The 27,079-nt window shown below is 38.0% G+C and overlaps 2 protein-coding genes across 4 annotated transcripts; one reads left to right on the forward strand and one right to left on the reverse strand.

Annotated features, from left to right (window-relative positions):
* The first annotated feature begins 511 nt into the window (after positions 1-511).
* proca (protein C (inactivator of coagulation factors Va and VIIIa), a) lies at positions 512-13,933 on the forward strand. Its single transcript, XM_067606872.1, has 10 exons — positions 512-587; positions 922-943; positions 1,108-1,188; positions 2,937-3,094; positions 5,299-5,323; positions 6,559-6,669; positions 8,824-8,964; positions 11,120-11,238; positions 12,341-12,458; positions 13,232-13,933. Exons 3-10 carry the CDS (start codon positions 1,119-1,121, stop codon positions 13,819-13,821), a joined length of 1,332 nt encoding a protein of 443 aa, XP_067462973.1. The 5' UTR covers positions 512-587; positions 922-943; positions 1,108-1,118; the 3' UTR covers positions 13,822-13,933.
* Positions 13,934-14,490: 557 nt separating this feature from the next.
* dusp28 (dual specificity phosphatase 28) lies at positions 14,491-25,898 on the reverse strand. Of its 3 annotated transcripts, none has more exons than XM_067606875.1 (4): positions 25,323-25,898; positions 24,259-24,669; positions 21,221-21,372; positions 14,491-14,547 (listed from the first exon to the last, which is right to left on the reverse strand). In XM_067606875.1, exons 2-3 carry the CDS (start codon positions 24,604-24,606, stop codon positions 21,268-21,270), a joined length of 453 nt encoding a protein of 150 aa, XP_067462976.1. In that variant the 5' UTR covers positions 24,607-24,669; positions 25,323-25,898; the 3' UTR covers positions 14,491-14,547; positions 21,221-21,267. The 3 variants fall into 3 exon arrangements, with proteins under 3 accessions (XP_067462976.1, XP_067462975.1, XP_067462974.1); XM_067606874.1 differs by lacking the exon at positions 14,491-14,547 and adding an exon at positions 16,852-19,975; XM_067606873.1 differs by lacking the exon at positions 14,491-14,547 and having other exon boundaries at positions 20,684-21,372; positions 25,323-25,897.
* Positions 25,899-27,079: the final 1,181 nt, after the last annotated feature.

The following is a 27,079-nucleotide window of genomic DNA, read 5'->3' on the forward strand; positions in this document are numbered from 1 at the left end:
TTGTATCTGTATTTGTTGAGGCAGAAAAATTATTGTATTTGTATTCGAATAAAAGTGGGAAGAGGCTTAAAAATCCTATTTTTGCTTTTATTACGCTTTTAATTCTAGAAAATTCAAGTGTTACAATAAATGTTCATGAATAAACTACCTTACGAAGAAGATCATAGACAACTGTGCTGACTACTGAGCTACAACTTTACTCATCACCTCATTGCAGACAGACCTGTAACTAACAAATATTTTAAAAAATATTTGTATGAAAGAAATATTTGTTAAAAAAAAAAAACACTATTTGTGCTTTGCAGAATAATGTATTTGTATTCGGGCACACCCTTAATGGGCACCTGACTGATGTTTTAAGACACACTTGAACGAATTGTGATCCTTTAAGAAAATCTTTTGGGTAACGGGGCTCTGATGTGTTGCAGGGATGAGTGGGTGGAGGTTAAAGGGGAGGTGTGTGTGTGTGTTGGCAGACAGTGTTCAGCTGCAGACTGTGGACTCTCAGTAAACACTGATAGTTAGTCATTAACACACCAGACACAGAGCGCACCGTCGTCTCTGTCCACGGCATCGAATCTTCACTCGTAAGTAAAAAAAAAAAAAAAAAACGCTCCTCAGTCTCAGAAATTCACTCGTTCTTATATGTTTCAGTGTCTTGACAGTTTTAGGACGTAGTCTCTGCCTCGTTCTCTGGCTCCAGACGTTCAGCTCATGGGGTCAAAGGTCGTAGAGGTTCAAACGGGGATCGCCTCCTGCTGTGTGTCTGTCCGGGGGCCTCTGTGTTTTCAGCTGAAAAAGATCAATAGTCTAGAAATGTTTCGCTGACACTGCTGAGAGATTATTTAAAACATTTAAAACAATTACATAAAAATATATTACACTGATATGTTTGTGATTTTCTTTCTGTTTTGTCTCCAGTTCCTCCAGAATTCAACTTTCGGTGAGTCACGTTAACCTTCGCACCATCACCAAGATATGGATTATGAATATTAATATTTGTATCACTCTTACTGCTTTACTGGACACAGTGGGGTAAATATGAACACTGAGGAGAGGAGATGATTGGCTCGTACCTTCATGTCTGCCTCGTCTCATTGGCTGCAGGTTTGGCTGACATGTCCCGCCTCGTCCTCTGTGTGTCCGTCATCGTGGCTCTGTGGTCGGCGTCAGTCCTCAGTCTGGCAGGTGAGTGTGAACGGATGGATTACTGAACGGGCTGATTTTTATTAACATGACTTGCTAGAAAGTCACAAAGCTCAGTTAAAAGTCAGGATCACATTTTAACTCCTGACCCGGATCAGAGTCTTCAAAATTCAAATCTAATATACAGCTGCAGCCAGCTGTGTGAAATCTGATAAATTGACTCAAATGATGTCACTTGAGTCAGCATCGTTTAGGGCAGAAGATCTGCTGGCGCGGCTCTAGAATTCAGTGGAAAGACACGATAAGACACATATTTGAGAGAGACTGAAGGGAAATAACAGAAAGAACTGGGGCTAGATACATGAATGATGTATACGCACAAAAAAACATGCAAACGTCATTCCCTGCACATAAACTGGTATTTATACACACACAATGTTTACACCTCACTCTGACTTCAGACCAGCGTACACATGTTTTTCTCGAGCGAGCTGAGGGTGATGAGATGAGGCGGAGATGAAATATAAACTGAGAGACAGAATATTTCGGTAAAGTGTTGTTTTTTAAGTTTTAAGCTGCACTGATTGTGTGATTTTTTTTTTTTTTTTGCATTTACACAAAATGTCAATCAAAGGCACATTTTGCTGTTAATATTCTTTTTATTTTATCCTTTATTGTGACGCACCTTGAAAAGTCGGTTCAGATATGAGCTACAAACTAATCATTGATTACATTTCTGAGATATCACTGCTGACGAAGGTTTACAGTGCATGTGATGAATTTTTCTTTCTCCTCCCAAGAAAAACGACACAATAAGTCGTAATGTCAGTCGGCAAAAATGGCCGTTAGTTACATTTGAGTGACAGATGCTTCTAGCAGATGTAATTATGACCCGCAGAAGTGGAGCAGTTCAGATGACGTCTATACAAGGTGACAAATTTCCAAATAATCTGAGGTGACGTTTAGATCCTAACTTGCAAAAAAGTGGACTTTTTTGCAGGAGACCGCTGTTCGCTTCCTGTTTCCATCTGTGAGTTGGGATAGTTTTTTGAAAAACGTAACTACGATTGTTGTGGCGTTTACTGCAGCCATGATGACGAAGGCCTCCTAACTTAGAGGAAGTAGTAACTACACCACGTTTCAAGTGATCTTTCCCTAAACCTTTGGGCCTAAACTTAACCAGACCTTAACCACAGTGTTGTCACAACATAAAACATCATTATTGTTTAACAGAGATTTGACAAATGATGTTGTCCTGATGATTACTGCTGATAGAGGCGCCTGATTAGAAAACACTCCTATTGGTGGTTCTGGAGTCACATGGTCAAATGAGCTAGTGGTCGTTTAATTTTGAGGACTTGTTGGTGAAGACTTGTTGGTGGACCAGGCAGTGAATTGAAATGACAACAGCTGGTTAATGGTGTCTTCATCCATTTATGGCTCATTGTGGAGTGAAAATGAGGCTCGTGCACATGCGTCCAATTCCACAATGATTGAGATTTAAAAAACAGAACCATATGTACACATGGCTTTATAAATCTGAACACATTTTTAGTCTTGTTCTATGTTGTGAGCACAGCAAACTACATTTTACTCACCTCCATTGCTTTTGGGTGGAGGCTGAAATCTCAAAGACAGATATATAGTATCAAAACCCAGATGAATAATCTCTCCACTAGAGGAAGGAAAGTATTTTTTCTTCTGTAATTTGGTTTAACTAACCCTCAAAGATGCAACATGTAGCAGCTTTAAACTAAAACAGTAGTCTTCTTCCTCTTGGGCTTGTACAGTGTTCTCAGACGCCCCGGAGGCTCACATGCTGCTCCGGTCTCGTCGTGCCAACTCGTTCCTGGAGGAGCTGCATCCACCCTCCAAGGAGCGTGAGTGTGTGGAGGAAAGATGTGACTTTGAGGAAGCCAGAGAGATTTTCCAAACCAGGGAAGCCACAGTAAGACGTTTTATTTCTGTTTGTTTCAACCAGACTCCTTTCTGAAATAACTGAAAGATGCTTTACCGGGTAGTTTTTTATATGTTGAACTAAAAATTTCTCTCATTCACAAAAAAAATGTATATAAATTATTAATGTTTTACATCATTTATGACTATTTTCAGAAGTGGACTACATGTTTTCAGCTTGATTTCAGTTCATTTCAGAACGCTGTGAAAAAACTCTACTTGCAGAGACATGAGTGCTGCTGCTGCATATAAATGATCCAACATGCAGGTTGTTCTCTAAAGTCTTCTTGGTGGCACATTCAAGGATGTTCAGCATTTATTTGTTCATGCTGGTTGCTGTTCTGCACCCGACTCTGAAATCCCAGATGTCCGAGTTACCTTGAAGGTAGCATTAAAGAAATGCTTTCAAGGTCCTGTTCACGACCTGAGTTTACTGAATGTTGATGGTAATTCATTTATTTGCAGCAGGTTTCTGCATGAACAGCTGCCTGGAAGGTAGAAAATCCATCAAAGAACTGATAGATGATTTGGAGAATGAGTAACAAGGATATGAAGTATATTTAGTATATTTTACTTCATGTTCAGGCAGCTTTAACCCTCTGTTCATATCTCATATTTGCAGCTGTTCACTAAAGCTGCAACTAATGATTATTTTCATTGTTGATTAATCTGATGATTATTTTTATATTCAATTGATTAGTTTTTTGGTTTATAAAAAGTCTATATTTTGATATCTGTTTCCCACAAACCAAATATACTGTCATTGAAATCAGAAAACATTCACATTTCTCTCAAAATGACTCCAAATAATTAATCGATTATGAGAATAGTTTGGGATTCATTTAATAGTTGGCAACTAATTGATTCATTTAATTGTTGCAGCTCTACTGTTCACCTATTTAGCCCTCAAAGAATCTTGCACATTGTTGTTACGTTTTTTTTGTGATTTGCCAAAACCATGACAGTCTATCTTCTGACTAGAGGAGCGTTTCATAAAGCAGGATTACCACCAGAACCAGGCTTATTTATTTAAATCTGTCTTATTTTTGTGAAATTCTGTTTTATAACGGAGGTTTAAATAAGTCTGACCTACAATTACAGTGATAAGTCTGTCTTGAATGAGCCTAAAAAACTGAAACAGGATGTAATCTGTTTCATAAAGATAAGTGGGAGCTGATGAGATCAGACTAATTCAAGTTTATTTCATGAGTTTGAGACATCGAGCAGGTCACATCAATTCACAGTGAAGGAAATATACATGGAAAGACAAAACTGTGATGTTTGCAGCCACAGAGCAGCAAATACTAAATATAAGAATTTTTCACCATGAGCTCTGCTTTTCTGAACCATCTGAGGGTTTGTATGGAAGTTTTTTATACGCGTTAGGAAATGTAGTCCGCTGTTAATCGGTGTCATTAGCATTGACATGTTATTACTGGATTAACGTTAATGGTTACAGTCTCACCAGTAGGGCTGTTTATTCAGTCAAACGTTATAACTGATGTTTGTTGACGAGACTGAATGAGGAGCAGATTCAGGCCTCATGCCAAGTGAAAGGCCGGCTTTGGATATGTGAGAAACTCCCATTAAACAGAAACTCTGGCTGCTCTTCTGTCTGCAGTGGATGAATATTTGTTGGTCCTTCATGTGATTTTCAGTATTAATGTGAAGTCAACAGTTCCTGATCCCTCCAGACATACATTAAGGCATATAAAAATACTCTTAGAACAATAATGTGTGTCTGATATGATTTCCCCACCAAAAAGCAGACACACTTTAAGATCCTTTTAAATGACATTGACTACTTCTGACTCATTAAAAATAATACACTCTATGAATATGCAAATATATTTCATTTCAAATGTTCTCCTACTTCACTTTAAGGTCTATTCTCAGTGCTTGTGCACTGGAGGCTTCAAGTTTCCACATCACACTTGTAAGTTGAATACTGGACCATGATTGGCTCTAAACTAGTTGTGATGTCATAAATCCTGTTTGTAGGCCCGCCCCTAAAAAATCAGATTTTCAGTGAGCTCAGGGAAACTTTCCACTTTCAGCAGATGAATGTGGAAATTAACTCACTGCACGTAAATCACTCTGCACAGTGAAGCTCAAACATCAAACTAAGGAGCAAGAAGAAAAACTTTTTTTTTTGAGTGGAGGGAGACTTTAACTTTTTGTTTTGTGTGTTTACAGCTGGAGTTCTGGACGGTGTACACGGGTAAGAAAAGCTTCTCTTTCAGTATGAAACACTGAGCCTCCTCTTGTATGACGTACAGTACAACATAAAGTATGTTTCTGTCCACTTGCTTTTATGTCCATTAAAAAAGATGAGTGAAATTTCCCAGTTTTCATAAAAACTGTATTTTCTGTTGTGTAAATGTTTCTGTAATGATAGAGAGAAGTTGTGAGAAAGCCTGATGCAGGATCTGCTGCTTCTTCTCGTATTTCAGCAGAGTAATTATCTGGCTCTGATTCATCAAAGAGAATAAAAATTAAAGGTTGGGCACAGAAGAGATGTGCAGCAAGAGATGCTTGAGAGGACAGGAGGAGAGAAGAGAGAGGAGCTCCCAGCTCGGAGGCTCATGTGCTTGTGGAACAAACAAACAGAAGTTTGGAGAGAGGCAATGTTTATTAGAACAGCTGCAATAATCAGTAATCTTATCAGCAGGACAGAGCTTAGTAAATTCATTGAGACAGAAACTGACCCACCGTGCATAGTCAGAGATCAGATATGAATCAGATCCAGGACCGCATGTGAAAGTGTGGGAGCGCTTTATTTTATAAGTCCTTTAATTTTTAACTAATTTCTTAGAAATCTTCTGAGTAATTTGCAGGTATTTCATGGTTATTCTTTAGGACATTTTGCAAAGACAGTGGTGCAGTTTGGTACAAATGTATTAACTGAAAGATACTCAGTTTTCAGTGTGTATTTTTGTGTGTCAATCGATATATTAGCATGTTAGGGTTTTCCAGAAATTTCCTAAAAGTAGCTGCTGTGTAACTGTTCATTCTTAGGACATTTCTTTGAAAGAGTTATGTACTATTTTAGAATATGGGAAATGTGCTCATTACAGAGTTTTTATGAAACAACCTAATGTGCTAAAATGTAGTTTGACACACATAACTACCACTGACAACTGAGTATTTTCTGTCAGTTAAATAATTAACAGTTAAACACCTGCAAATTTCCAGGTAATTATAATAAAATTAAAGGACATGTAAAATAAAGCATTACTGAAAGTGTCAAAAATCTTATATGAAAAAATCTGATTTGGTTTGTTGACACTTCTGTGAAAAAATCTGATCGGAGTCACTTGGAGGTAAAAAAAAAAAAAAAAAAAAAAAATCGGATTTGGGCCACTCAGCATGTAATGTGAACGTAGCCTTATTTTGAGCGGCACCTGCAGAGCATTGTGGGAAATGTATATTCATTTTGACCTGGCTGTGTTTCAGATGGGAACCAGTGTGAATCCAACATGTGTGTTCATGGAGTCTGTGTGGATCTGTACCAAGCCTACAGCTGCAACTGTGACCATGGATATGAGGGAAAATACTGTAACCATCGTGAGTTTGTGGGTTCTTTCCATTTAGCAAACATGGCTCCTCGTGTCCCTCACTCACATCTATTCCTCATCTCTCAGCTCCTCCCAGCAGGGATACGAGAGAGAGACGGGACGTCCTTTCTCACACACATGTAGAAATAATTAAGTAATAGTAACACAAATAAAATAAATTAAATCTGTTCCTGACTGAAAGAACAGAACGGGCATGAAGGAGCAATAAAAACAGCTATAAATGTTCCAAATAAAATCTATAATTAGCTTGTGACAGTGGTAGAAGAAGTATTCAGATCCGTTATTTAAGTAGAAGTCGAAATACTGTCGTCTAAAATACTTCAATACAAGTAAAAGTCCTGAATTCAAAATGTTACTTAAGTAAAAGTACAGAAGTATTATCATCAAAATGTACTTTAAGTATCAAAAGTAAAAGTACTAGTTATGCAGATTTATCAAATCTTTACTGTATAGCTGAGTCTCAACTCCTTATTTTCTCAAAACGTGAAACACTGGTGCAATGAAAATATTCCAGCCTGTTTTGACAGCAGATTAATTTGTCAGTGTTTTCTAAAATCAAGTTTAATTTATCATAATTGTAGTGCAGCAACACATCTTATACTGTCACAGGTTCAAACAGATGGAGGAACTCTTTCTGATTCAGAGCAGATTATTTTTCATATTTTTCATTTGTATTAAGAAAATAAGTTTGTTTTTTGCCAGAGTTTGACTGAACTACCCAAAACTACAGTAGCTCCATCTCCACAAGCTGCAACAGTCAAATGCCACCTCCATATTAATAATAATAATAATCCAAAAATAAAATATATACTGTATATATCACTATGAAATTGGTGAGTTCTACAGTTCTTTTCCTTTTGTTAATCACAGTAAATTTATCTGAAAATACTTGTAATTTATTTTTTAATACAGGGCTTTTACTTGTATTATTATATTTATTATGTACTTGATGAATTTTTATACTTTCACCACTGGGTGTTTCAATTCATGTTTATCTTTAGAGTGGACATGAAAGAGAACCAGCTGCTCCAAATCATCACAATTTTCTACTGTTGCTTTCATACAAGTGTTTTTCAATGTGATAAATGAATAATCCTCTAAAACTTGTATATACTCATATAATTGTTATATGTAAGAAGGTTCTGTTCTTGTCTGACAAATGTTTCACCACTGCAAATGTGTCTTAATGGTCCATGTGATTGGTTACACGTGTACGCAGAGGTGGAAAGTACATTTACTCAAGTACTGTATTTAAGTACAGTTTTGAGGTACTTGTACTTTACTTTAGTATTTCCATTTGATGCTACTTTATACTTCCACTCCACTACATTTCAGAGGGAAATATTGTACTTTCTACTCCACTGTATTTATTTGACAGCTTTAGTTACTTTTCACATGTCTATGAGTTGTTAACAGCTCCACCAAATAGTGATTTTTCCCTCTAAACTTCTCACATGCTTTCATTTCAATAAATGTTCAAATGATCCAATATTTCACCAAAAAATCAAACATTAGAGAAAAAGTCAAAAAACTGAAAACAGATTTGTGTATCAGAACTTTGTTTTTTCTTCTTTCCTCTCCCATTAATCATCTCACCACCCCTCAGATTTATCTGATGACCCTTTGGAGGGGCCCGACCCCTAGGTTGGGAACCACTGGACTAAACTAGCTAACTGTATATAAAGTAGTGTAAACTAGCTCCACCTCCAGCAGCTACAACAGTAACATGCTGCTCTAACACTGATGCTTCACTATTAATAATCTAATGATGTCATATATAATAATATATCAGTCAGAGGGACCAAACCACTACTTTTACTGCAAGACTTTAACTACATCAGGCTCATAATACTTATGTACTTTTACTGTAGTGGGATGTTTCATGCAGGACTTCTACTTGTAATGGAGTATTTTTACATTGATGTATTGGTACTTTTACTTAAGTGAAGGATCTGAATACTTCTTCCACCACTGCTTGTGTATCACACAATAAATAATCTCTAAAATTAGTTGTTGCTAGATTTCTCTTACAGAGGATCCACCAGTCACACCACAACAACTTTGCTCCTACTAAAACTTGTGATGATATACTGTATATGTGTAAAAGTTGATGTAAATATGCCTGTCGTCTGTTATTTTTCAGCTCAAACAGCGACTAACTGCTCTGTCAACAACGGCGACTGTGACCACGAGTGTTCAGAGAGTGCAGGCGGCCTGAGGAGGACCTGTAGCTGTGTGAATGGATACACACTGGACGAAGACTCCAAGAAATGTAAAACGAAAGGTGAGAACATGACATTTAGTTCAACTGGTGTCAATGTGGACGTCAGGTGAGTATCGCAGTGCCTGTTCAAAATGTGCCTGTTCGGAACGGGCCGATTGGTTGGCCTCCGGCCACTGATTCAATGCATATAAAAATTAATACAGTTGATGTGAGGTGTGAATGTATACACTCATCAGCCACTTTATTAGGTACACCTTGCTAGTACGGGGTTGGACCCCCTTTTGCCTTCAGAACTACCTTAATTCTTTGTCGCATAGATTCAACAAGGTGCTGGAAACATTCCTCAGAGATTTTGGTCCATATTGACATAGCAGCATCACGCAGTTGTTGCAGATTTGTCAGCTGCAAATCCATGATGCAAATCTCCCATTTCACCACATCCTCTACTGGATTGAGATCTGGTGACTATGGAGACCAGGATGGATCCATGTTTTCATGTTGTTTACACCAAATTCTGACCCTACAACCTCAATATTGCAGCAGAAATCAGACTCATCAGACCAGGCAACATTTTTCCAATCTTCTGTTGTCCAGTTTTGGTGAGCCTGTGCCAATTGTATGCTCAGTTTCCTGTTCCTAGCTTACAGGAGTGGTGCCCAGTCTGGTCTTCTGCTGCTGTAGCCCATCAGCTTCAAGGTTTGACATGTTGTGCATTCAGAGATGCTCTTCTGCATATCTCGGTTGTAACGAGTGGTTATTTGAGTTACTGTTGCCTTTCTATCAGCTTGAACCAGTCTGGCCATTCTCCTCTGACCTCTGCCATCAACAAAGCATTTCTACCCAGAAAACCGTCGCTCACTGGGTAGTTTCTCTTTTTCGGACCATTCTCTGTAAACTCTTAAGATCAGCAGTTTCTGAAATACTCAAACCAACCGTCTGGCACCAACAACCATGCCACGTTCAAAGACATTTAAATCACCTTTCTTCCCCATTCTGATGCTTGGTTTGAACTTCAGCAGATTGTCTAGACCGTGTCTACATTCCCAAAATGCATTGAGTTTCTGCCACATGATTGGCTGGTTAGATATTTGCGTTAACAAGCAGTTGAACAGGTGCACCTAATAAAATGGCTGATGAGTATATACACCAACAATATGAAAGAAACTGACATTCAGTTATGCACAGATGATATAAATAATAAGTACTCTAATCATAAATAAATGGTATTTTTCATTTCAAATAGCCTAAAATAAGGGATGCATTTAAAAATTAAAGCTGCAAGCAGTGTTGAAGGGGCCCTCACACCTCCACACACCTACACACCTGACAGTACACATTTCAATCAAACTTTGACCAGGTCATGTGGGTCAAAAGACTTTACTTTTCTAAAAATAGACTTGATGAAAATTGGGAAATTAATTTGTTTTACACACAAACTCATCAAGAGTTTTCAATTTACCAACTGAAATTCAAGTGAATGGGCCCAAAACTTGCATGATTTTGATGACACAGGTGTGAGCAAGACAGACATGTCTCACCCTGCAGAAAATTCTCACACCGTTGAGATTTGATGTTTCGCCATGACAGAGGAAGTTGCTATAACTTTATCGTAAATGCTCCAGTCTGCACCAAACTTCTCCCGGCCTGAACACGTCCACATGACAATATTCCATCAGTGATGCAAACTGGCTGAATAGCGCCCCCTACGAAATTTCAGTGAAGCAGCCCCAGCAGCAGGCATAATAGTGAACAAAGGAAGTGATGTTTATCTCCTTCTTGCACTGTCTGAAAACAGGCCGGGTCTGAAGACATCTACATGTCCGTGACAGAAGACCATCAATTGCATTGCGGCCTGATGGCAAGGGCCTGTTCAACGCTGCTTACAGCTTTAATTTATTTTAAGATTTTTTTGTATCTAGTTTGTGCTCTCAAATTACTTAATTAGTCCACATCAATTAGGAATTCATACTCTTTAATTACTTTATTCATGTACAGAAACTCTCTAATTTGTATTTTTTATGTGTAATGTTGTCTCTGCTGCATCCAAAGGGACAAAAATCTGTTATTGCAGGTTTAAACATGTTAAAATGCTGATAAAGCTTCCTGTTATATGTAGCTTAATTTGTGCGCTTGAATTATAAATTTGAGAGCAGTACTTATTGGGCTGTGTAAATATCAACAATGGAGAGATTAAATGAACCAAATCTCCCTGCAGGTTTCTCATCCTGTGGTCAGCTGCTGGTCGACAGGTCATCGTACACCGAACCGAAGGACGGCCTGCAGCCCTGGATGGTGGGAGGGGAGGTGGGCAAGAAGGGGGAGAGTCCATGGCAGGTAACAAAGTTTTACTGTCACTGCTCATCTGAGATGCAAACAGACGGGAAAACTAAAGTACAACACACACTGGACACTTCACACACAGTTTTGTCATTTATGTCAGTAAAGGTGCGTTTCTGAAAAAGGAAGTGATGTTGCGTTTCTGAGGCGGGTAATTAATAAATATTATTCAGAGGAATCACAAACTGTAAACTGTGTTGGCTTTGTAGCCAATTTGACAAAGTGGCCAAACTGTGTAATTACAACGTCTGGGTAGGTCACGCAATGCCATTGGGCCCAAAAGGACTTTTTCCTGCACATAATCATAAAGGAAAAGGAGCGGCTGCAAAATGGTGGATACATTTTTTTGAGCGTCACAACTTGTTGAAACGACCCATTGGGTCCAATAACATTTGGGAAGTCTAGAAGAGCTCCGACGCTGTATCCAGTTCTCTTTAGAAATCCATGCTTCAAAACAGAAGTCCACAAACCAACGGGTGACATCACGGTGGCTACGTCCACTCAGCATGACAACATGACGGGCTGTAAACTTTTACAGATTCTTGTCTCTAAATGACCTAAATACTTAACTTTGAAAGGACAGCTTGACACAGAGCTACTGTTTCCTGCTCCGACTGACGCTCTCAGCTCTGGTGTTAAATGCAGTGACGTCGGCTAAACTCCTGTTTAAACAGTCATACCAGTGTCTCTACCGTCCAGTGTGATCGACTCTTCAGCTGTCAGCAGCCAATCAGGAGAGACGCTCAATGCTGCGCTTGAATGTTATAACTGAATTAAAACCATGAAGCACACTTTTTATTTCTCTGACTTTGGAAGTCTGATGTTTTCACATCACAGATGACAAACAACAGCATTAAAACACGAGTCTTACAGGTAAAACATGAGACACATGTAGGTGTTATATCAGTTTATTGTTGGACATCTGCGCTTGATTGTAGCTGCAGTAACTGGGCGGAGACATGAATAATTTTTCTCATAGCAGGCTGTATTGAAAAAAGAAACAAATAGTAATTTTGTTTAGTATGTAGGCCTATAAGAACTAAATATATAGTGCAAAAATAATAAAAATGAGGTTCTACAGGAGTGCTTTTGTGTGCAGGTGCTGTTGCTGAACGCAAAAGGGCGTTTTCACTGCGGAGGTGTCCTCATCGATGAGAGTTGGGTGCTGACAGCTGCTCACTGCCTCGACAATAACCTGAAATTCAGTGTACGACTGGGTGAGTTTCAGTCTGCAGACACTAAAACACTCAAAACACTGAGCCAAGAATCCATGACATTATTATCAAAAACTTTATTACTGTTATTAAATCTCTGCAGCAAAACATTGCTCAACGAGCCTCATGCAAGAGCCGTGTATTAACAGATGGTTTGTCCTTCTTCACGGGGGGAAAAAACACTATATTTTTCTTCCTGCAGTCTCTCAGTATCATGTGACAGTGTAACATCACCTACTGTAGGCTGTAATATGGTTTCTGACAGCAGCAAACTCAAATTCTTCTTTTGACTCTTTGGGAACATTTTTATGAGACTTAGCAGAAAGAAAACAACATGTCCAAATGAGCAACATACAAATTTGTGCCGTTATTTGTTTGTTGAATTCAACTTTGAATAGTGAACCTCAACAACTCGTGAGGTGTAGAAAAATATTCTTCCATGTGGCCCAATGTTTCTCTTCACTTGAACGGCTCTATGCCTCCTGTCACCTCCTCTGGGATAATCAATTCATGAAAAGAATGATTGAGTAAACAAATTAAGTAGTTTGTAAATGTTCTTAATACATACAAGAAGCAAATTAGGTCATTTGTTCTCTCAGAATTATGAATTAATTAAAGAATTAAGTGCACAAATTATTTCTCAAATTTCCCCTAAATTTACCTGTAATTTTCCTGTCTGATTTTGTTGAACCTTTAAAAAAATGCTGAATCTCAGTTGCATAAAAGAAAACCTCCTCATTCATGAGGATCCAGAACTCTGTGATCTGTCTCTTTAGGTGACTACGAGCGCTTCAGAGAAGAAGGCACCGAGGTGACTCTAAGGGTCAAACGAACCTTCAAGCACCCAAACTACTACAACAGAGAGATGGTCGACAACGACATCGCCCTGCTGCGTCTGGAGACTCCCGCCCCGACCACAAAGTACATCGTCCCTGTTTGCCTGCCGGGGCGCAAGATGGCTGAGCGGGTGTTACACCTGAACGGAACCATCACCGTGGTGACCGGCTGGGGCAGTGACAGCCTGGACAGCAACCACTACAGCTCGGCACTCAACGTCATCAAAGTGCCGCTGGTCAGCCACAGCATCTGCACCAGCCAGATGTCCCATAACATCTCTGAAAACTTCCTCTGCGCCGGGATCCTCGGACAGAGAAAGGACACCTGCAAGGGGGACAGCGGCGGACCGATGGTCACCCTTTACCGAGACACCTGGTTCCTGGTGGGCCTGGTGTCCTGGGGCGAGGGCTGTGGGATGGAGGACAAGTTGGGCATCTACACTAAGGTGTCCAACTACAACGACTGGATCAACGGAGTGCGTGAAGAATGGGACAGAGCTCATAATCCACAACAACCCCATGGTGTCTAAACCCACCTCCAACCCCAACAGCTCACCTAGTTTGGTCTGTTAAACCCACATAAAGGCCCTCAGTGCAGTAGGAATGTGACACGCTTTGTTAAATAAACTGATTTACTCTCAAGAGGCTTTGCTTTCCTTTTTCACCACCAGTGTCATTCAATTGAGCCACCTTAGTGATGTGGTCCAAAAAAAAAAACGCATAGTAAGAATCAGACTAGAGATCCACACACTCTGCTAGTAGCTCCCAGCAATTTTAATTGAGCAACGATTCGGTCTACCAGAGATCTTCATCAGGAATCGTCAAATCACCACCACAAAGCAGGACAAGCAATATGTAGGCACAAATGCATTCATCACTCAGGATGAGTGTGATCTGCATGATTGAGAGTCAATCTGCTCTCAAGCTGGTCCAATCAGAGCAGAGCTGGACGACACTGTCTGATACTCCCACATGGGGGACAGAGCACGCCTCTGTGAAAAAGGGCAAAAACAATTGGAAACATCAAGATCAATATTATACAGGCACATATGAAATACAACACTACAAAAGTTGAATCAAATATAGATCATGAATCACATAAAAGAATAAAAAAGAACAAAAAACAATTAATGATATTGTATATATTGTAAAAACTACTATATAGAAAAATACATAGAAAAATAGAAAACCCCAAAAACCTTTTAATAAATGCTGGCAAGTTCAGCCGAGTAACTGGTCAGAATTAGTATTGATGCCTACAGCAGAAAAGACAACACAATCAAAAAGGAGGAAAATCAAAGGGGAAGTTTCACATACAAACCTTTAAACAAGATGATCATCGTCTTGTGTGTGTATACTCATTGGTAGAGGAGGTATGATGCCAATAACGAGGCAATCAAATTAAACAGACTGTTACATTGATTAAAATTACAGATTTCTCTGGGTTTGAAAATTGTTGGAAACATTTAGTATAATGTAAGTACACAACTCAACAAAATATATGACATAGGTCTAGTCGTTTTTAGACATTTTAATGCTGAATAGTTACATACTATAGCTTTAAGTAAAAGTACCAATACATCAGTGTAAAAATACTCCATTACAAGTAAAAGTCCTGCATGAAAAATCCTCCAGTACATAGTACAGTAAAAGTACATAAGTATTATGAGCTTGATGTAGTTAAAGTATTGCAGTAAAAGTACATAAGTATTATGAGCTTGATGTAGTTAAAGTATTGCAGTAAAAGTACATAAGTATTATGAGCTTGATGTAGTGAAAGTATTGCAGTAAAAGTACATAAGTATTATGAGCTTGATGTAGTTAAAGTATTGCAGTAAAAGTACATAAGTATTATGAGCTTGATGTAGTTAAAGTATTGCAGTAAAAGTACATAAGTATTATGAGCTTGATGTAGTGAAAGTATTGCAGTAAAAGTACATAAGTATTATGAGCTTGATGTAGTGAAAGTATTGCAGTAAAAGTACATAAGTATTATGAGCTTGATGTAGTTAAAGTATTGCAGTAAAAGTACATAAGTATTATGAGCTTGATGTAGTTAAAGTATTGCAGTAAAAGTACATAAGTATTATGAGCTTGATGTAGTTAAAGTATTGCAGTAAAAACACATAAGTATTTTGAGCTTGATTTAGTTAAAGTATTGCAGTAAAAGTACATAAGTATTATAAGCTTTGTGTAGTTAAAGTATTGCAGTAAAAGTACATAAGTATTATAAGCTTTGTGTAGTTAAAGTATTGCAGTAAAAGTACATAAGTATTATAAGCTTTGTGTAGTTAAAGTATTGCAGTAAAAGTACATAAGTATTATGAGCTTGATGTAGTTAAAGTATTGCAGTAAAAACACATAAGTATTATGAGCTTGATTTAGTTAAAGTATTGCAGTACAAGTACATAAGTATTATAAGCTTTGTGTAGTTAAAGTATTGCAGTAAAAGTACATAAGTATTATGAGCTTGATGTAGTTAAAGTATTGCAGTAAAAACACATAAGTATTTTGAGCTTGATTTAGTTAAAGTATTGCAGTAAAAGTACATAAGTATTATAAGCTTTGTGTAGTTAAAGTATTGCAGTAAAAGTACATAAGTATTATAAGCTTTGTGTAGTTAAAGTATTGCAGTAAAAGTACATAAGTATTATAAGCTTTGTGTAGTTAAAGTATTGCAGTAAAAGTACATAAGTATTATGAGCTTGATGTAGTTAAAGTATTGCAGTAAAAACACATAAGTATTATGAGCTTGATTTAGTTAAAGTATTGCAGTACAAGTACATAAGTATTATAAGCTTTGTGTAGTTAAAGTATTGCAGTAAAAGTACATAAGTATTGTAAGCTTTGTGTAGTTAAAGTATTGCAGTAAAAGTACATAAGTATTATGAGCTTGATGTAGTTAAAGTATTGCAGTAAAAGTACATAAGTATTATGAGCTTGATGTAGTTAAAGTATTGCAGTAAAAGTAGTGGTTTGGTCCCTCTGACTGATATATTATTATATATGACATCATTAGATTATTAATAGTGAAGCATCAGTGTTAGAGCAGCATGTTACTGTTGTAGCTGCTGGAGGTGGAGCTAGTTTACACTACTTTATATACAGTTAGCTAGTTTAGTCCAGTGGTTCCCAACCTAGGGGTCGGGCCCCTCCAAAGGGTCAGCAGATAAATCTGAGGGGTGGTGAGATGATTAATGGGAGAAGAAAGAAGAAAAAACAAAGTTCTGATACACAAATCTGTTTTCAGTTTTTGGACTTTTTCTCTAATCTTTGATTTTTGCTGAAATATTGGATCATTTGAACATTTATTGAAATGAAAGCATGTGAAGAAGTTTAGAGGGAAAAATCACTATTTGGTGGAGCTGTTAACAACTCATAGACATGTGAAATGAGTCAGTGTACTTAGTGTCTTATGTCTGCCGTGAAAAGAGCCTATTGTTGGAGAAAGTTGTGGGTTGCTGAGTTTGCTTCCAATTACAGTAACATCTCCTCCACCACAGGCTTGGCTGTGGTTGGTTGGTGGTTTTCTAAACCTTGAGAAGCAAATTTAATTGGCTACTATGGTTATTCCTCTATTCCTAAAAAGCCCACTAATTCCAGCTGTTCTGATGTCCTCTTAGGTTGTGATATGTTTCCGCTCAGCACTCAGTCTTATTAAAACAAACCACTTTCTAATGAATCATAAATCACCACATAAGCAGTTCCACAGAATACACAGAGCTGATTATTGAGTGACGGACACTGAATTTTATTTCATTTTTCAAGAATAAAACTGACAGACATTTAATGTTTGTACAGTAGCAGAGTCTTAAAGGGACAGAGAGTCATATTGAGTTAAAATATATGTTAAAATGTTCTCAAGTTTAGTTTTAGCTGCTAACGCTCAACACAGCAGGTCTGTTTGTTTCATCATCACAGACTCATTAAAACACATACTGAGGTCTGATGTGGTTCACGATGACATCTGTGTAGTCTGAATTATTGCTGTTAATTAAGCACCACACAACAAGAAGATACACCTGAGATACACACTTCAACACACACACACATTGATCCTGCGTTTATATCCACAGTCACTTGTTCCAGGCTTAAAATGAATCATTGTTACCCCCAGTATGATCAGACAATATTTAACTATCAACTGCTTTAAAATGACACATTAGACATGAAACATTTAAAGCGATTTGCAGCTTTGACATCACTTTGTAAAATCAGGATCTCAACATCTTGCTGATATTAGTTTTTAAAGCAGTTTGAATACATTTTCACAGCAGATTTACTCTACTTATAATTATTTAACCTGAGATTATGTCTTAAATCTGTGCTATTGGCTTCTTGCAGCATTAATCATGTATAGGTTGTTAAAATAAGAATTTATTTTTTTAGTGTATATGCAATAAAAATGTTATATTCACAATTTAGTGCCTGTTTAAAGCCAGATGTTATAACTGAAGGCTTAAAGGATCTAGCACTTTTCTCCACAGGTCAACAAAGGTCATGTACAAATAAAAAGGTAAAGGTTAGGTACAACAAAACTAAAGATCTTCTCAATTCACTGTGTTTTACTGCACAACAGCAGTCTAGTTGTTGGCAGGAAAACATCTCATGTCTGTCTTCTAACAGTAGTCAGTTTGCTGTAATCATTCCTCCTGTTCACACTGCTCTTTAAGACTAATCTGAGTCTTTTAAACAGTCTTAATTAATCAAATCACGAGTCTTTTAGTGTAGAGTTTCCTTTTTAAGTTTGCATGCGTGCAAGACAAAGAGGGAATTTTATACTAAAACAATTTTGGAAGTTTCTCATTTGATCTGTGTAACTCAGACATCTGAAGCCTCATATTAAAGGATAGTTTTAACAATTTCTCAAGTCCGTCTTAACCACTTGATGTGACCAAAACAGAAGCCTCATATTCACATCTACTTTTAAATGCATTTTTGCACATTTGAAGGATCTTTTAATATCCAGTATGAACAGGAGGAATGATTACAGCGAGGAAAAACCTCTTTCACTGCTCATATGGACACCTGACTGATGTTTTAAGACACTTTTGAAAAATTGTGAGCTGTGTAATAATTACAAGATAAGGTCTCCAATTATTATTATTATTATTACCTGCATACTGTGTATTTAAAAAAAAAAAACAGCAGTCTTAAACTTTTTGGAGAAAAACAATTTTAAAAAGTACAATTTTTAACAATTCCGACGCCAGGAAATTCAAATCAATAGTTCAGGGACTGATTAAAATCAATGAAACAGAACAGACCGTTATATGGTCCTGACTGGGTCTCTGAACACATGATCTACATGTGTTTAAAGGATCAGTCTGGTTTTTTTCTCAGACATCACCAGAAAATCACCAGACATACTGTATCCTTTAAGGGCTGACGGGGAAATACCAGAATACCATGTTAATTGCTCATTTAATTCCACCCACAGTCCAAAAGATTTTTAGTTTACTGTCATGTATGACAGAGAAAAATCACAAAATCATCTAATTTCAGGAGCTCGAAGTGGTGAATATTTACAATATTGCTTAAAAAACAAACAATTAATCAGTCCTCAAAAGTTGGTGATTAATTTTCTGTCGATTAATAAACTGTTAATAAATTGTTGCAGCTCTTACTACTTATAATTACTTAGTATAGATAATGAAACAGACGAGTTTAAACACCTTTAAATGTTCTTTTCTGGGGCAAAACTCTTCATATCCAACTGACTGCAGAGGTGAGACTGACAGAAAAACCTTCAGTTCAGAATCTCTGTTTGACTTTCTAACAGACTCGTGTTACATTAAAACCTGCGGTCAGTGAGTCACAGTTTCCTCAGGTTACTTCCTGTCTGTGGTGTCAGAATGCAGGTCTGCTCTGGTCATCAGGTTCACAGGATAACACCTGATACCGAACCAAACAACAGCTGCTGCAGGACGAGGAGTTTATGTTGTCGCATGACTTTTATGTGCTTTTATTCATCTTTAGAGTCAGGATGTTAAATGCTGAGCTGAAGGTAATGAAGGTTTAAAGGTTCAGATCAGATTAAATTTCCATTTTTATTTATTTATTTATTTTTTGTCTATCTCACCCTGCCCGCAGAGGAACACTTTGAACATTGTGAAACTTCAACGTACGCACTGCATGTTTTCTATGGAAATGCTTCCATCTAGAGGTAGAAGGTGGAACTGCAGCCCCCTTGTGTCAAAGGAGCAGTGTGTAGATTTAGTGGCATCTCGCAGTGAGGTTGCAGATTGCAACCAACTGGATACCCCCCCCACCCCCCCACCCCCTCCTTCTCTAGAGCCAGTGTTTGGTTTGTGCGGTCGAGGCTACTGTAGAAACATGGCGGTGCAACATGACGGACCCCGTGGAAGAGGACCGAAATCACAGCGATTCTTATTTTCAGGTGATTATACACCAATTAAAACATAATTATGAATATCCCATATCTGCCAATTGAGCCCTCTAAATCTTACACACTGGTCCTTTAAAGGAGATACAACAGAAAAATTCAAGTAACATCTGCATTTACACAGAAAAGTGTTCAAAAGATTTAGGCTGACAGACAGCAGAAAAGTAACATCTCTTACTGTTTTTCAGCCCTGTTTTCACATCTCTTTTTTTCATCTTAATGACCAAAATCTCATCAGTTGTTTTACTGCAGTTGCTGGACAAAAGTAACAGGAACACCTGTAGATACAATGCACAGAAATACAACAACTCTGCAATAAATATGACCTGTTTAAAGAGTATAATGTGTTACATAGTGTGTTTCTGACCGGCAGAAAAAGCTCTTTCTAAGTGGACATGTTTTACTAAAGCTCCATTTGGATAGCATCTCTGTCTGTAGGGGAGGTGAAGTGATTTTAATCCAGTCGCTGTCTGTATGTTCAGTAATAATTACAGCTGAAATGAGATGTCCTTGTATTTTAAAGTGGATCTCTCATTTTTTTTCCTTCTTTTACAAAAATGTTGCTGATCTGACAGATGGAAACATGCTGATGAACATATCGGCCTGTTTGGGAACTAATACGATGACACAAAAACATAAAAGACCCCATAAAAGCTCCTCAAACGTGCTGTTGTAACGTCAGCTACAGGTAGCTGCTGCTGTTCTCTTTCAGACACGTTTTTACAACAGATATGTTCACATTTTGTCAAATAGTCTCCGTTAAAAGTCTGCTGAATCAGCTGTTAGCAGTTCCTGTTTGCAGTGTAACACAATGTACAGACAACTACCAGTGGATTGAGATGATTCTCAGACATGTTCTGCACACAGTATCTTTGTCTCACCTTCAACTCTTCTGGCTTTCTTCTGCTGAATGTTCTGTCTATTCAAAACCTTGTCATTTGGTTCACATGACGTCCAGAACCAGGACGTCAATTATTTCCTCCCCCCCCCCCCCCCCGTGATGTTCAGCCTGTCTGAATGGAGCTTTAAAATGCATGTTTTCTGTATTTTCTTTTAAATGTCTACTTATTATCTTTCATATCTTCTGGACTCTGTTTTTATTTGATCTCATTTATCCAGTTTTACTCTACGCTGCATTATTCTACCTAACTGCCTCATGTTCTTTGTTTAAGCACTTTGTGACTATGTTAAGAAAAGCGATATACAAATAAAGTTATTATACATTTTTCTGTTTCTCGGAGTCTCGGAGACTCATCACATCTTATTTTCAAAATCTTCACAGTAAAATAAGTAAATATTAAGACCTTAATGTCTGCTGGAGACGTTTCTGTTCACTTCCATATTTATATTTATCCTGCTTTTAATATTCTTACCTTTGCGTCAAAGTCTGAAAATATAATATGAGATGAGAAAACAGGATTCAGGTGAAAACTAACTGGAGATGTGATGCTGTAGAGACAAACGTTAACAGATTAATATACAGTGAAGGTGCACAGAGGGGAGAGACTCCAGTGTGAGTTCACCTGTTGGCTGTTTTCACATCGACACTCTCTCTCTCTGTCTCTGTCGGTCAGTCGGCTTCTCCTCGTCTCTTCTTCAGCTCCTGTTCGTATCTCTGCAGCTGAGACATGAAGCCGGGGTTCGGATCGATCACATGACGAGCCGTTTTCACTCTCTGTGCAAACAAGGGCATTAATATATTATTATTATACTATTTAAAGTTGCCCAGACACTGTATGTATTAGAGCTGCAACTAACCAGGATTTTCATTATCGATTCATCTGCCATTTATTTTACTAGATTCATTGTTTTGTCCATAAAATGTAATAAAATAGTGAAAAATGCCAGTTGTACTTTCTTAGAGCCAAAGGCGACAACAGTTAACTATCATATATGACAAAGAAAAGCTTCAAAACTTCACATTTGAGACACTGGAACCAGCAAGTATTTGGTGTTTTTGCTTAAAAAAATTGACTAAAATGATTATTCAATTAATTTTCTGTCCATAGACTAGTCAATTAACTGACTGATGGTTGCAGCCTTAATACAGATTAAGTCTAATTTTAACCTCAAACTGGGGCTGAATTTCTGTCAAATTGGTTGTTGTTTGACGTGCAGTTTGAGGTCATGTGATTAATCAGCTGGTCGTCTGTCTGCAGATTTCCAACATGGCTGCTGTTATAAACTGCAGCGAGCTTGTTTGATTGGAGGATATTTAACATGTTGTAGTTAAACTGTCGTCTGATAGATTTTTTTCCTGGTAGAATTACACAAAGTAACGCTGCCTTTCTCTCTGGATGTGGTCATCTTGTTTGAATAAACTTTATTGGATTTGTCACTGGACAGTCCGACCGATGCAGATTCTGTTCTTGCAGAAAGATTCAAACATTTAGTTCAAGTTAACACAACGTATAATATTAATAGAAACACACACACATAACTTGAATTGTCTTTCCAACTGTGGAGTAATATTTCAGTCATTTCAATCATTTGTTAATAAAATAAAAAATTGTTCATTCTCAAGAACAGGATGATTAAAGGTTTTCAAATACCGCCTGATGAGTTTTAGATGACGACGACTAGGGATGTCACGACATCAGATTCTCACTACACGACACAACAACGATGTTATCTTGATGTCTTGTTTCTTGTCTGGTTTCATCTATTTTTCTGGCAGATGAATTAAAATCAAAATACGAGTGTAGGGAGGTGGAGAAAGAGTCTGTGATCATAGATGTACAGAAGCGTACAACAAGAACAATTACACCTAATGGATAGTGAAAAGACAACCAGATGAACTGATAAACAAAACATCCACAAAGTGTGTGTGTGTATTACTGACATGATATCAATATTTAATTTTTTATATATCACGGTTATCGCGACACCCCTTATTACAACTAATGAAAACAGCATAAAAGAAATCATCCTATCAACCCTACAGGGATCAGGTGATGGTTAATCTACTATTTACTATTTCAAATGAATTCAACATGAAGTTCAGGAGAATTGACAGGTTTGTTGTGTCATTTGAGCATAAATCCAGTCCCTCAGTGAAAGTCACTGAACAGCGTCTCCGTCAGCGTTCTGCTCAGGGGCACCTTGGCAATGGATCCCTCAGCTTGAATGAAAGCTTTAGTTTCTAAACTCTCAGCTTCAGCTTCAACTAAATCTGACAGAAGACCTTCGACCAGCAGCTGCTTCTAGTTAACAGCTCATCATGTGGAGCAAAACAGGGTCTCAAACTATTTCTTTGTCCTGACTGAAGCACAAAGTTCTGTAAATTTAAGTCAACTAAACCTGTTAGAAAGCAGGTTTGTGACTCTTTTTGATTGGAACACACAGAGCTGTTTGATTGGTCATTAGACTGTGTTAAAAGATCATTCTAGTTTCTATAACTTGGGTTTTATCTATTATTTCTGTCTGTAATAATAATGTTTCTTCACCACGTTAATATCTGAGATTACAAAGAAGTCTGACAGGTCCAGATTATGTAAAACATTTTATCTGGAGGTCAGAATGAAAGTAAGCGCACCTGAAATATTGCAATAATCCATCAATCAACAGAAAGTCTGTGTTACAGTAGGTCAAAGCTGAAGCGGGCAGAGGGTCTGTAAACGGTGATGAATTATAATTTTACTGTTCGTCTTTATTTTCTCGTCCAAATGAATTTATGAAACCCCTTGGCTTGTTTAACAGCTACGTGTAGAATCTAAGAGACACTGAGATGCATTTAAAGTGATTTACAGTCAGCTGTATTAAACTTTAAACCTGCTTTTGCTCACTGAGTTTGTTTTTGATGATATTTCTTATCAAGCCAACAAAGTCCAACAAAGCTGCAACATACAGACGGTTGTTCAGTGAATAGAATCCGATGTGAACCAGGTGTGAAATCGTTTAATTGTATTTTAGCGCTAATAGAAGGATTTCAAGAGACGTTAATGATTATCGTGATAATACCGTTCACCGCGATAATTCTACCAACGATAATTGTAGCGTGAAAACCATAGACTGTATAAAAATATGGACGTAATTACAGTGACGTCACCCGTTGGTTTCTGAAGATCGGTTCTGAAGCTCAAAGCGAGCCGCTCCGGCCGTCGCCATCTTGGCAGTGCGTGACGCTGCTTAACTCCCAGCCAATCAAAAATGGGCAAAGAGGCCTAGCGGCTGGCGGACCTGTCACTCAAAGCAGCCATGTCCTTCATTATGCAGAACTTTACGGCTTAATAAAATTTAAACGGGTGAGTTATAAAAAAATTCACCACCGTACAGTTGTCATGAAAGAGGAAATTAGCTACAGAGACCAAAACCGTTGTTTGTACCAGGCTGTAAACATGTTTATTTCTGCTGTAAAGTTGGGCATTTTAACATGGGGGTCTATGGGGATTGACTCGCATTTGGAGCCTCAAGTGGCCATTCAAGGAACTGCAGTTTTTGGCACTTCTGCATTGGCTTCATTTTACAGCCCCGGAGGTTACCGCTTGGTGAAAACCTGCACATTCCTGTTTCCCTCTTCCTCACTGAATCAATCAGAACAAACAGCCTCCGTGTCGCTCACCTGTACAGCGTCTGTCAGCGTCAGTTTGCGGTGCTTCATCAGGTAAGCGATGCAGACGGTGGCCGAGCGGCTGCGGCCGTTCTTGCAGTAGACAACGCTGCGTCCGCCACGCTTCGCCTCCTTCTGGATGGCGTCGGCGCAGCGGTCGAAGTGGCTGTACAGGTCCTCATTGGGGTCGTCGTAGACGGGGATCTGCAGCTTGGTGACGCCGGAGGAGGAGGGAAACGGCTGCTGCTTGGACACGTTGATGCAGAGCGTCACCGCCTCCTGCTGGATGAGCTCATCGCTGCAGGCTGAGCGAGCGTTGCTGATGAACAGAGCGCTGGTGACTTTACACAGCTGCAGCATCCTGGAGAACTGACCCTCACAGGCTTCCTTACTCAGTCACTGAGGCTCACAGGGAACTGCTGCCTGAAGAGAAAGAAGCACGTGAGTCATTTTCTTTACTCTGACAGCAGGTAAACAATTAGTCAATTAATCAAACAGTTAATTGACATTTAATTAAATGAGAAAAAAAAAAAAAAACTGATCTTCAATGCTGCCTGAGGACAAACACTGAGCTTGTTGTGTGTTTTTTGTGCTGTATGCAGCAGAAACGTTTGAGGTCATTTAGAAACATCGTCGCTGTTACAGTTCACCAGAGAACTGACACAATTCTGGTATAAATGTTTGATATTCATTCTTTACCAACAAAAAAAATATTAGAAGCCAATATGTACTTATCAAATATTATTAAAGGACACAGTTTATCAGTACTTTGGCACAAAAAAGACTGTAACGTTGAAAGATATCTAGTTGATTTGACTCATTTGGACGCTGAGGCTTCATATTAGCTTCAGATAAACTTTTTAAATACATTTAAAAAGAAGGAGGACTGTGGATTTTGTCCCCCATCACTTAAAAAAATAACCTTTAAAAAAAACGACTCAATTAATCAATAAAGGAGCTTGTTCTTCTTCTGATGTGTAGTTTACTTGCAAAAATACAAAGAAACAATAAGACTGATAAATACATTAAATAAACCAAGCAATTGAGTCAGTAGTCAGTGAACGTCACTCCCTCACCAAGGACGCCCTCACATCCAGCAGTCAGCTGATCTTCAGGCTGCTGCTGCCGCCGCTGCTGCTGCTGGTGATGATGAAGATGAGGATGATGTTCTCTCTCTGTGGTTTTTACAGCAAAGTGTTTCTCGTTGGATCCTGCAGACGGAGGACGGAGATTTCAGGCTGAGCCGTGCAGTTCAGGTCTCCTCATGACCCTGAAGTGCTCAGATCAACACGCTGCTGTTGCTATAATTACTGCACGGACTGTGACAGCTGCACCGCTCTGCTCTGGGTCCTAGTGCAGCTCAGATTCATGACTGGCAGGTAAAAGATTAAAGACAGTTTTAGGAAAAGAGTATCAACAAACGGCATGATTATTAAAAAAAAATACTAGAGCTGCAATGATTAATCGATTGGCAGAAAATTACCCTGCAACTATTTTGATAATTGATTAATTGTTTCAGGTAGTGCTGCAACGATTAATCGATTAGTTGCCAATTAATCACCAACAATTTTGTTTTCACCATTTTCTGACATTTATAAACCAAATCATTGATTGATTAATCGAGAAAAAGTTGCAGCTCTACTTAAGCTTGACCATGAAAATGGCAGTTATGACAAAAAAAAAAAAAAAGTCTCATGAAGTTATTATTTTGGAGTATAACAAATCCTTGAAGAGTTGGCAACTAATCAATTAATTCACTGATCATTGAATATCAATATTCTGTGTAAGATAGACTATATATAACTATATTACTGTCATAGAGGACTGAAGAAACCAGAAAATATTTCCCTCTTAAAATAATGACTCAAAACAATTAATAGTAGTCGTTGGCAACTAACCGATTAATCGTTGCATCTCTAATCTTAAGTCTCAGAAGCAAAGACTGTGATATAAATGCTAATATAAGAGTTTTTGCACGTCTATATCCTATAATAACTTACATTACTTCTTTCACACACTGTCAGAGACCAAGTCATACTGGCCTCCCTCCACTGCTAGAAATACAGAATTACAGAAGTTCTAGAAAAAAGAAGTTATAGAAATAATCACTTTCAGATTTTTGGTTTTTAAAGCATCAACTTACTCAAAACTAGACCCGTTTAAAATCTCAGGGGTCTTTCAAATCAAATTAGTGGTATGAACATTTGACTTTAACGGCAGTTTCATTCACAATTTAACAAGTGTTTGACAATTTAAATTCATTTAAATAAATACAGATTTTATTCAGTATCCACCAGTAAAACATTAGTACCTGGAGAGAAATGTCGTGGTAGATGAGATGGTCGCAGTCTTTCCTGCATCTTCAGGAGTTTGATTTCCTCCACATGTTGTTGGATCAATCAGTCGTGTTTCAGTTTCACAAATGTTAAAGCACCCTGAAGTCTCTTCAACTGGTTGATTTTTGTTTGTTTTTTGTGAAGGGCACTTTTATAAAAATGCCACGTTAGATTTATTACATTTATTACATTTTTTTTTCAAAAGTCATCCAAATTTTGTCTGGTACTTGGCATTTCTCTCATTTATCTTAAAGACAGAATAACATTGATAAGAAACCACTTATAAAAATCATCTATGCAACAGCGCCCTCTGTGGTCACACCTGGAAAAACACTTAAAGGACAGGTTCACAATTATTCAAGTGTGTGTTAAACCAGCAGTCAGGTGTCCATATGAACAGTGAAAGAGGTTTTCCTCACTGTAATCATTCCTCCTGTTCATACTGGATATTAAAAGATCCTTCAAATGTGCTTTCAGTGGAAGTGATGGAGGCCAAA

The sequence above is a fragment of the Thunnus thynnus genome, chromosome 12 (genome assembly GCF_963924715.1).
Source record: "Thunnus thynnus chromosome 12, fThuThy2.1, whole genome shotgun sequence".
In the NCBI taxonomy this organism is placed as follows: domain Eukaryota; kingdom Metazoa; phylum Chordata; class Actinopteri; order Scombriformes; family Scombridae; genus Thunnus; species Thunnus thynnus.